This window comes from Chlamydotis macqueenii, chromosome Z (assembly GCF_036417535.1).
Source record: "Chlamydotis macqueenii isolate bChlMac1 chromosome Z, bChlMac1.mat, whole genome shotgun sequence".
Classification (NCBI taxonomy): domain Eukaryota; kingdom Metazoa; phylum Chordata; class Aves; order Otidiformes; family Otididae; genus Chlamydotis; species Chlamydotis macqueenii.
The window spans coordinates 8,514,556-8,526,664 of NC_141593.1; the positions used below are offsets into that span (position 1 = coordinate 8,514,556).

At 41.9% G+C, this 12,109-nt stretch overlaps 1 protein-coding gene across 1 annotated transcript in view; it reads left to right on the top strand.

Moving 5' to 3' along the window:
- The window catches only part of DNAI1 (dynein axonemal intermediate chain 1), a 148,172-nt gene that overhangs the window by 26,384 nt on the left and 109,679 nt on the right, over window positions 1-12,109 (top strand). The window contains exons 10-12 of the mRNA XM_086770559.1: window positions 5,498-5,582; window positions 6,335-6,452; window positions 8,519-8,562. Coding sequence (XP_086626685.1) covers window positions 5,498-5,582; window positions 6,335-6,452; window positions 8,519-8,562 — 247 coding nt within the window. The remainder of the gene's footprint in view (window positions 1-5,497; window positions 5,583-6,334; window positions 6,453-8,518; window positions 8,563-12,109) is intronic.

The window sequence follows — 12,109 nt, forward strand, 5'->3', positions numbered from 1 at the left end:
CTTGAAGAGGAACCAGAAAGTCTGAAAAACTGAAAGGGAAAGCTTTATGCAGAGGCAGTGTCCCAAATGGAGACCTTCTGTGAGCTTGGTGGACTAGCTTAAAGCGTATGAAACCTGGAGACATACAATACCAAAGGGGAATTATAGATAATTTTCTGAGCTGAAAATAGTTGGAAGTGGAGAAAACTAGGCAGAAGTGTTGTCTATGCTTGTCCTGTTCTTATCGTTCCTGCTTATGGCTCTGATTACAGAGAGCATCCTGGTCCAGAGACACTCTCAGATTCAGTATGACCCTCCTCATGTTGTTGCATGAGTGTAGAAATGACAGTATCTGAGATAGAAGCAAAGTACAAAGAGCTTAATGCTATTAAGTTGGTGCCATCTCACCCTGAGATGACAAAGCATGAAATCACAAGTCTGATAGTAAGGATTTTTAATAAATCTATCTAAAGAGGTGTGGAGCTATGTAACAGGAGTATAACAAGCATATATTATATGTAAGAAGGGTAAAAGTATTTCAGTTAGTCTGACCTTTAATGGTATATGAGGCAATAGAATTAATATGGAGGGAAAAAATAAAGAGTTTAAAGTCAATATGAAATGGAATAAAATAGTACGTGTTTACCAAAGGTAGGCTGTGTCCAAATAATCTCAACTCTTTGATAAAAGAAAAGTTATGATTTCCCTTAAGAATGAAAGTAGAGCAAAGGTAATCTATCTGAAATTCTGTAAAACTATTGCTGTAGTTCCTTTAGGAAATTATTAGATAAACCAGAAAAGTTGTTGTTAGTACAGATTGGCAGGGACTGGTGGAGAGGAAGACTGTGCTTTTTGGCGTATCAAAGCAAAGTATCTTTGGTAAGGTGACGGTTTACAGTTTGAAATGACAGGGAGAAGCATGAGTGTATCGGTTGGTAAGTTGTGATGTGGCTGTGAGAAGACAAGTACGTTGCTGGAATATGTTGTGTGAGGGATAGCAGAGAAGTACTATTTCTGTTATGTAAGGTGGGGTGATACCTTATCTGGAGTACTACAGGGATATATGATTTTGATCACCCCTTTTCAAATATGATAGATTAAACACCTGCATAGATACATTAAAGCTGTACTGGAACAGTCTCTAATCACCTCTGAAGCAGAAGGGGTTGAACAGTTTCTTTGAAAGTCCAAACAAAATTTGTATTTAACAGACAAATGTGCATTCCTGAATCATGTGCGGTCCCGTCTGACTTGTCTATCTCACTATAGCATCACCCTTTTCTGCGATATGCCTGGTAAGACAGCCCAGTTCATAGGGCCACAATTATAATTTGGAAGCCCTTGGATGACCACAGTTATTTTTGAAATAACAGCTGAAATTCAAATGCAATTAACCTTCACATTATTTTTCACTTGTTCCTGGTCATCCCAAGGAGTGGATGAGTTGTTACTGACTCCCTTGTCTTCAATTGGCTGTTTACAGAGTATCGGAATTAAAAGCAAACAGTGAGAAATAACAGATGAGTACAACTCTGGAAATGAATAACTACTTGACAGGATTTTAAACTTGAGGGACTTTATTTTGGATTTGCAATGAGTATTTGCAGCTCTGGGAAAGAGGTGACAACACCCCTGTACCGTGTTTTTTTCTTTGCAAGCCCAGAGTTCTTCTAGTATTGCCAGTACATGTATTGCAGAGATATGAGTAGTTCCTGCACTGTTTTTTGGGTGGAGTTTGTCTTCTAGATATGCAATTATACATCAGCAGAAGCCTTTTTTTCATGCTTCAGTTTACTGTAGTTACACATTGCAACTTGCCAGCTGCTGAGAGGCAAATATGAAGCAATTAATGTTAATGAATAGTAGAGAAAGAACAAGACATTTCTTTTCAAAGTACTAGCCCATTATCCATCTTACATATGATTCCATTGACAATATTGCAGTTCTAAAAATAATTTATGTACAGAAATAAACAAAACTAATTTGTTAGCTGATGTGCTCTCATTACATTTGGCTAGCTATCCCAGAGTTGACCTACAACAAAAAAAAAGTTTCCAACAGATCTTTAAAACAAAAGATAAATTAGGCCTGTTGCTTCCACTAAATATTTATTTCAGTAATATACAGAATAAATCAAACCTGAAATAGGACAGGATCTGATGAGAAAATAACATACTCTGATCCAGTTTAATGCCAAAAGTGCAGTTATTTATGGCTTCATTGCTAACAGCATAACTACCTAACAGGAAAGCTGACTTAAAGCTCTTTTGATTCATCTGGAGAGTTTCCTGCATTGCAGGGAAAATTCCATTGAATAATACATTGTTTCTGTATTTAGAGGCCTTTTTTTTTTTGTTTAAAGCCTGCTTTCCCCTGACAAAAAAAAAAAAAAAAAATATATATATAGATAAGGCAGGATCTAGCATTCATCTTTGAGAACACATAAAGTAAGCCTTATCTTCTGATCTTCAGTCCAGAATAGTGTCTCAGATTATAAATTCAGAGTACTTGCAGTACAAGTTTCCTTGGATGGGTAAGAGAACAGGAGCCCTTATTCTGCTCATGTCTGCAGGGTACAGCACTGCCATTCTTCCCCAGCTCCATCCACTAGCAGGTGCACGTTAAAATGGAAGAGAGATTTCTGCCTGCCTAGTAAGTGAGTGGAAAACACCCTAGCCAACAGACCTGATGAACCAGCAGAACTTGAGGGAATCAGTTCTTTAGGCCTTGTAACTATGACTTTTACGATGTTGGAGAGAAAAGTGTTTATTGTGCTTCTCTTTTTCTAAATCAAAACGTAACCGTTGCAACATTTAACCCCAGTCACTTAAGCTTACTCAGAGCAATATACAGATGGCAGCCAATGACATTTTTATAATCAAGATCCCAATATTGCTGGACAAGTGTTAGCAAAAGTGAATTGCCTTTTGTTTGGGAAGTGTTTTAGAGAAAGACAGGTCTTATTGTGGCAGGAGCAACTCAAAAGAGAGAAATTCCAGCAATTGAGAGTATTGATTTCTACTTGAGATATTTCAAGGATCCTCTTTCTCTCCCTTTTTAATTTCTCTTAATACTTATGAATTTCTAATGCCTAGGGTATATCTTACTGTGTTAAAATTTGAAAACATCTTTTCCTACACTTTCTTAAATTCTGAATGTGACAGTAAATTCTCTGTGCTGTTCTCAAGAAGTCCTCCCACAGACCCAGGGTAAACCTGAAGAACATGAGAGTGGCCACAGTGATTCAGATCAAGGCTCTAACCACAAGTGAACATGTAAGGAAGGGTAAGAGCACAGCAAGAGTATATCCCAGTCCTAAATATTCTTCTAGCCTTCAACTATTCTCAGCTATTCCCTAAGCTTGATGTACTTTGGCCCATAGATGGAAGTACTTGTTCAGTCTTCCTTGAAACCGTGTAAAATTCTTGCGTCTACAACACCCTTTGACAAGGAGTTGCACAGATGGGTCATCCCTCTGTAAGTCAACTCCTTTTGTTTATTTTGAACTTGACTTCCACTAGCTTCACTTGACACCCCTACTTTTTATATCAGAAGAGATAGTGAACAGTCAGCCTCTATTCATCTTCTCTGGGCCGTTTAAGATTTCACAGACCTGTTCCATGTCTTCCCAAGCCATATCTTCTCCAGACTGGCAAGTCCCAGCCTGCTTAGTTTTTCTGGTACAAAAACCATTCCAGACTTGGACCATCCTTGTTCCCCTTCTCTGAACTTGGTTCCAAGTTCTACTTTATCCTTTCTGAGATGGGAGAAGATGACTGCAGACATTACTGAAGGTGTAGGCAAACTATGGATTTGTAAAAAGTGTTGCAGATTGTAGAATAGCTTTTTTTCTTCTCCTTTATTCTGTCCTTTGAGTTCCATGCTCTTTGAAGCAAGACTCGCAGTCTCCCTTGTGTCTGTGCAGAGCCCAAGAAGGAAGCAAAGGGCTGGGATGCACATAATCTGAAGTAGTGTTCTTGGTTCTGACTGTAACTGTACAGTGTAGTTTTGGCAAGTCATTTCACTTCTTCTTTCCATGTTCAGGGCACTTTCTGAGCTACATCAGGGATGATGCATTTCTTTTCAGTGTTGTCACTGTGGAGAAAATTGTGCTGTGCTGGCAGCCATCAGTGTGTAGGAGGAGTTTGAAGATGAAAGACTTTGACGATGGGGCTTTGGAGCAGTGGTGTAGATGAGGATTCAGGTCCTTGGAGCAGCATGCTGTCAGAGCACTTTGCATATACCTTGACATTCTGATATCATTGTGCACAGCTGCGCTGGCATCATCCTCATGGCCCAGCACAGTCTGGAGACTTTTAAGCTCTGTCTGTCCACTTGCTGGCACCCAGGCTTCTTGTCCTACTTACCGCTTAATCCAGTTTGGATTTTACTGGTGATCGCACGTGCACACACAGAGGATAGAGAGCGCATTCACACAAAAAAATAGTTAGAAATAGAGTTTATTAAGAAGATAGTTATATGACTGTGGTGATCAGGCACAGAGCTCTCTCAGACAAGCACACCAACCAGCCACCTGCTGACAGTCAAACAGCCCCTGTTATGCTTCCTTTTCTGCATTTGTCCATGCTGCTTCTTCCGCCATGCACCTGGATTGATTCCTTTCTCCACCCTTGTCTCCTTCCATATCAACAACCTGCCCTTAACACTTTTTCCTCATTGCTCACGTTTTTGCTATGTCCATACCCAAGTTTGCTATTTCTGGCTTAATTTCCTAGGCAATCTTAGTCTTTCATTATATTACTGATATAGTTACCTAGGGACTGCTGGCCTTGCAAGATGCCACTCTCTAAAAGGTTTCCAATACTTGCATACCTGAAAATATGTGTGCATACATTCACATACACAAGCTTGCCCACTTGTGGTGTTCTCTGGCCAGGAGGATGGGATTTTCCACAGTATCAAAACAATTTCCACAAGAGCTGGACAGCAAACTGTCATTTGCATGTTAGTTATATATTGTATGAGCTTATGGATCTATGAGTACAGGTTGGAATTATTCAGTGATTGACTAAAGAATTTCTAAATCCTGTGATCTTCACTTAACACATGAGACCTTAAAGCTCTCCAGGTAAAGACAAGAGGATGTTCATGCATGATCAAGCATCTACGATTTCATTACCAAAGCTAATGAACTATTATCAAGTGAGGCTGGGGAGGGACCCTGTGTGTGCTTTTAGCTCATCCCATCATGAGGTAGCTTGAATGAGTTGAAGAGAAGACTCTTAACTGCCTTCACAGATTAGTACCTTCCAATTGAGCTAAATCAGGAACAAACACTGAAGATACTGCAGCTTGGCTGTGGATGGCATCTTGCTAAACTTGTAATTAAGTCCTTGCCTTAGTTCAAGCACCCTTATCATTAGGTGCTGGTGTGAGGAGCTTCAGATTATTCTGTATTCGAGATCAAAGGACTCAAGTTTTTCAGTCACATAAAGTCTGAAGGACTTGTAAACAGATAGGAAATACATTTTCTCTTCTTTGTTTTTCTTTTCAACAGGGTGATGACTTAACCAAGATCTCAAAGGCTGCTAAAATAATGGAGCGGATGGTGAATCAGAACACATTTGATGACATTGCACAAGGTATGGCCCTGCTGGGAGATGCTTCTAACTCAAGCCAGAGGTCCTGCAGATGAGTGACCACAGCTGTAGCAAGGATAGCATAGGGTAGGATAGGAAAACAGAGCTAAAATGAGCAGGACTAGGAACCTGCTGACTCACAAGGCAAACAGTACAGCTGTCCATGGGCATTCAAAGGGCATGCCGCATCAGCCCTGCTCCGAGCGTGCTGGGGACAGCAAGTTTGGCTAGCATTGCTCTCCCTGCGGCACTTCCCTCCTGGATCAGGTGCCAGTGACAGCATGTGCCGAGCAGCTCTCTACTGGCATACAAGTCCCAGCCACAACAACACACTCAGTTTTGATGTTATTTTGCAAAGGTTTTGCTGTTTTGCAAGGGTTTTGCTGTCTCTAGTCAGCTCCCTCCTGAAAGGCCACACACATCTAGCTCCAGGAGTGGCCTGAGATCACCCGTTGCTCCAGGCTTCTGCTTTCTTGTTCATCCTTGCACATTGCATCCTTGTAGTCTGCTTTTAGATCATGAGCTTTTTTGTGTGAGGACTTGGTGCTTGGTAAAATGCATTAAGTGGACTTAGGTGCTGGTTTGGAGTGGAGACTTAAGGGCTGAAACAGTTTTTATACTAACAATTGAGTTGTGTAGATGCTGTGAGGGTAATGGAGTAGGTTTTTTAAAGCTTCCCTGCGACTGAACCATGCTGATTTAGTTCACATTTATGCACTAGGACCTTTTACTTGATTTTTTTTTGTTTGTTTTAGATTTTAAATATTTTGAAGATGCCTCGGATGAATACAGAAACCAGCAAGGAACCCTCCTCCCACTTTGGAAGTTTCAGTACGCAGAAACCAAGAGACTTGCAGTTACTGCCATCTCCTGGTAAGTCTCTTTATTACAAACCTTGTTGTTTCGCGAGGGAGTAGATTGAATGTTACAGCCCTTACAAGGTAGGGCTGGTTTCTCTGGGAATGTGAGTAATTACAGCCAGCTGCTTTGGCCGTACCTAGACATGCCTAGTGCTTCTGGACACAAAGCACCTTGTGTGAGGCTTGTGCTGTTCAGCAATAGGTGAAGGCACAGCAGGATCTCTGCAGCACTAAAGGGCAAAGTGAGTGCAGTTAGCAGGGCAAAGAAGAGTCACTTCTTGGGAAAGGTGGGATAGACATGGCATGTCTTTGGACAATTTGCTGTAGGAATCAATCCTGAAAAACCCAGAGGACGAGAAGGGATAGTGACTATATTTTTGACAAGTATCAACACAGAAGAATTAAAGCAGCAGAAAGGGAAATGCAAACGTTGTCCCAGGCAGGCAACGCCACAGACTGTAACATATTGAGTTACTGATACTAGATGAGACCTTTATGCCTGGTATGTATTCAGTCATTGCCCAGACAACAGTGGTATTTGCATACTGGGATCTCACACAGTTCAGTTTAGTAGGTGTTTGCCCTGCAGTCCACTATTGCATATTATACCTGATCAGTCCAAAAATGATCAGTGATACTTTCAAACAAACTCTCTTTTTCTGAGGTGTTGTTGCCATGGTTATTACGAGGAAAAAACCACTTATCACCAATCTGAATGAGTCCCCTTACTTTTTAACATGTTTCGTCCTCCCTGAAGTGGCTTGGTTCACGTACTGAGCATGAGACATACATAATAAGTTCCTGCCTTGTGCTCCCCTGCAGCTAGGCCTCCTCTCACTTCTTTTTAGTGTAGTGTCAACACATTTGTGTCTTACTAAAGAGGATCTATGAAGAGACAAGCTGGGATTGCTCTGTCCTTTCAAGCCACTGCAGTAATTGTACTTTAGTAGAATATCAAGGATGCAGTTGCGTGAGAATTCCAAAATAACAGTAAAATGAGAAGTAAAACTGGGAGAAAAGGCATCTTGTATAGGTAGTTTGTGCTGCTGTTATTGCTGTCTCCAGGAAATGATAACAGAAACATGGCCCTGAAATTGTAAGAATGACTCCAAATTGCCTTAAGTAATAAACTTTTCAAATTTAGTTTTTATTCTCACATTGGTTAGCGGTGAGGGTGCATTTAGTGGATAGATCAAGAGCATTAGGATGCCTAGGTATTAGCCCAAATGAAAAAGGATAAATGAAAATAGAAGTGGTTTTATTTTATCAATTCAGAATAGCAAGTCAGAGAAAAGATTTATTAGATAATTTTCATATACATATAATTCACAGAATTGTTATTCACTAGTTGTACTGTGTGAGCTCAGGGACAGCAGCAGTACTGACCTTTGTCCCATGTAAACCTTGCAGTAACTGTACACACACAGCAGAAGCTGTGAAGAAGGTAGATGTTTTTCAAATAAAGGGACTTTAGAAGACATTAGTAGATGGCTAATTGCTCATAGTCAGTATGCCTTCGCAAATATACTGTTTACCAACTGGGTCAGAAGGGAATTTCCCTTCCTGGTCTGTGGGAATGATCATGTATTCATGAACTGCTAGCTATGTCTTGAAGCATCCCTCATTATTTAATAACAGGTAGGGAAAGCAGGTTTATTGGGTATTGTTCTGTTATGGTTTAGAAACTCCTTTATTTTTGCTCCTGAAAGATGAAAACCAACACATTCCTGCCTTTTTCCTTTCCTCAAAGACCTAATTTAAAAAAATAAACTTTCTATGATTATGAAGTGGATAAGCCAAGAAGTGCTGGAGATTCACTTCATGTCTATCTGTGCCCTTTTTATCATTTTCATCTACTATTATGGTCTTCTGATGTTCTATTTTTTTTTAATACATCTTGAGGCTGCAAGAATTACTCATAAACAAACTTTACTAGTGCATATGTTCAAAGGGTCAGACCCTCAGCCTGGATGCAGTCCTGTGAGAACAGACTTGGATAGCAATGTGTGAAACACTGCATTTCTGTGGAACTGTATGGTTAATAATAAATGCAATCTTATATATATTTTCTCATTACAGGAATCCAAAGTACAACGACCTATTTGCAGTGGGGTATGGCTCTTGTAAGTAAAAAATGCCAAAAAATCATTGAGAGATTTAAAATATTAGACAAGTACACTGAGATCAAATCATATAATACTCTGGGTCATGGACTGCATCTCATAACAAGGATTCACCTAATTTCAAAGCACTAAATTGAGATGTAACTCAAGATAGGGATTAGGCCTTTACGTTCCATGACATAAACATTCAGAAATGCGGGGGCATAGGCAGTGTTAGCCAGGGCTTTTGGCTTATGAGAGTACTGACTCTCTCTTTGGTCAAGGACTTGCCTCCACCTTTAGTGGACTTGCTGCTTAATCCTTTTATCTTACTTGACGGGCTCTGGTTTCTCTGTTCCTGCCCTTCTAATTGCTGAAAGACCACATACATTATATTTTGCCAGAAGCCAATCATAAGAGACTTCCCTAAGTGTAAACTCATGGCTTACTTGTTAGGAGACACCTTCCAGGGATGTCTCATTGGATAAGCTGTCCATTAGGGCACATCAGGCCTGGATATTGTGAGAAGGCACTTTCACTCTGTAGTGTCTGGGATTGGACATGGGATAATTTTGAGTAGCAATGAACATAAGGTTCAGAGGTTGCTGTGTTACTCCATATTAATATCCATCCAGCATTACTGCTCTCACATTCAGAAAATGGAAAGGAATTCTAACAAGGTGATGTTGTCTCACCTTTTTGTTGTTGTTTTGCTGTGTGCATTACATCTACCTGCTCAGTTTTGGTTGGTTTTTGTTTTTTTTTTTTTAACTGTCGTAGTTCAGCCCCAATCGGGACCAGACTACACAGTCTCTCTCACTCCCCCTACCCTCAGAGAGAATAGGGGGAGATGATATAAGGAAAAACAGCTCGAGGTTTGATATAAGGACAGGGAGAAAATCCTTAAAGTTACCGTTACGGGCAAAACAGACTCGACTTGGGAAAAACTATTCATTTATTACTACAAACAGCAGGATAATGAGACAGAGAACAAGATAACCTCCCTCCCTCTTCCCAAGCTTAACATTATCTCTACCACCTCCCCCCCCGCACAAGCGGCACAGGGGGGAAGAGGGAATGGGGGTTGCGGTCAGTTCATCACGCGTTGTTTTACGCCGCTGCTTCATGGTCGGGGGGAAGAACTCCTCACATTCCTCCCCTGCTCTGTTGTGGGGTCCCACCCATACACCACAGTCCTTCGTGAAACTGCTCCGGTGCGAGTCATCTCTTCCATGGAGTGCAGTCTCTCCAGAACGACTGTCCCAGCAGGCCCTCCACGGGCCACAGCCTCCTTCAGGCATCCACCTCCTCCGATGTGGGGTCCTTCACAGGCTCCAAGTGGATCTCTGCTCCTCTGTGGGCCTCCCCGGGCTGCAGGGGGATCTCTGCTCCCCTGTGGACCTCCATGGGCTGCAGGGGTACAACCCGCTCCACCATGGTCATCACCACAGGCTGCAGGGGAATCTTGGCCAGGAGCTGCATTACTCCTCCCCCTCCTTCTTCACCTTGGCGTCTGCAGCCGTTCCTCACAACAGGCTGGCAGATGCCTCTCAGGATCCTTTTTACATCTTATTAACTTCTCATCTCCTCTCCACTTCTTGCAGCCAGGCTGGGCCGAGTCAGGCCCAGTCGGCCGCCTGGCGAGAAGCCAGAGGGTGAGGCCTGCAAGGCCCATGAGGCCTGCACCTCCTGCTCTGCGCCTCTGCCCCGGCTCAGGTTCTTCACATCTTATCTTCTCCTTTTTTTTTTTCTCTGTTTTCCCCTACTTAAATACGTTATTGCAGAGGCGTTATCATGGAACATTCTGCTACCAATCAGTTCAGCCTTGGCCAGCCGCAGGTCCGCCCTAGGCCTGTCCGAGTCCACTGAACAAAGGGGAGCGACTTCTAGCAGTTTCCTACAGAAGCTGCCACCTTAGGACCCCCTCACTAAACAAAACCACAACATTAATATAGGAACTCATATCAACAATCTTGCTGTCGTAGTTCAGCCCCAACGGGGACCAGACTACGCAGTCTCTCTCTCACTCCCCCCACTCTGAGAGAATAGGAGGAGATTTGACAAACAAAAGAAAACCAGAAAAAAACCCAAACACGCAGGTTGAGATTGAACAAAAAGTAAATTTAACAGTAATGACAGAAGAAAACAAGACAGTGATGGAACACAAATACAGTACAATAGCTCACAACAGATCTCCACATCCAGTCTCTTCCAAGTAGCAGGGAGCCTCCCTTCAGCACCCTCCTCACTTATATACTGAGCATGATGTCAGATGGGATGGAATAGCCCTTTGGCTAATTTGGGTAAATTAACCCCAGCTGTTAGCTAATTAGTTAACTATCCCAGCCATAGGGGCTACCAGCTTCAGTTCTCCACCCAGCTCAGGTAAATATTAACTCTATCCTGGCCAGAACCAAGACACTTGCATTTCCTCCTGTTAATTAACTCTTGTTGCTTACAGACACACTGTTTTCTGAATTCTTGTTTTCATATCTCCCCTTTTCCTCCTGTGTAGAAGGGATAAACATTCTCTCTTCTGTTCTTCCACTCTCTTCTACTTTCTAGCTCTATCTGAAGTGCTGACTATCATGAATAGCTTCTTAGACAGGGCACAGCATTCTCGTAGTTCCCCCCAAGGACCACTGCTTTCTAGGGAAATTCACAAAGGAATGAGACTGTTTATGAGACAAGTTTTCCTGGGATCTTTCTTGCCCAGGTAGTGCTGGCTCCTCAACGTTATCTTCTCAGCAGACTACTCAGTAAATTTCTGAGGTCTCCTGAAAGTGCCGCTGGGATTCACCAGGACTCTACTCTGTTTCACTGTTAGTGGAGTGGAGTCTCATTGCTAGCATTCTCATGTAGTGAACAGGGACCTTAAAACCTCAGCTTTATGTCATATGAGTTTTGTTAATTAACAAAGGAATATAGACAAATAAGTCTCCACTGGCTTTTTCTCAGAGCTTTTGAAGATCACAGCAGTAGCCCACCTGCACACCTCCAGGGCATCTGCTCCTTGCAAAGATGTCCTCCAAGGTCTTGTCATTAACTCTGACACAAAGCAGAGACGAGGTGAGAAAAGAACAGTATTGCAAAGGCTGAAGAGCCTTGTCCTTGCTGCAAGAAAAGGACAGACTACAGAACAGTCAGACTAAAGTCATTAGGTTTATGAGAAGGACTAGGTGTTTTGACCCAGTCAGTCTCCCCATTGACTCTAGCAAGAGAGTTGTCCTTCTTCTCTGAGTGTATTTTATGTATTTAAGTAATAAATAGGGGCACTAATAATTCCCTGTCTTGCTTGAAATAATGATCAGTCATGGTGCTACAGGTAATCCGTGGTTGAGAATTGCATATAGCATGATAAGGCACTAAAGCTTTTACCTAAATAACCCAACCCTAAAAGTCTTTGTGAAGAAGAGAGTTGGGCAGCCTCAGAAAGGGACTTACCAGTAGCTATGTCTTTGGCCACCAGCCATTTCAGTTAAACTATATGTGCTTGCAAATTACAGGTGGACATTTTTGCTAGTGTTCCTCGGGCTGAAAAGGTTAGAATCTATTGTGAATATTCTGA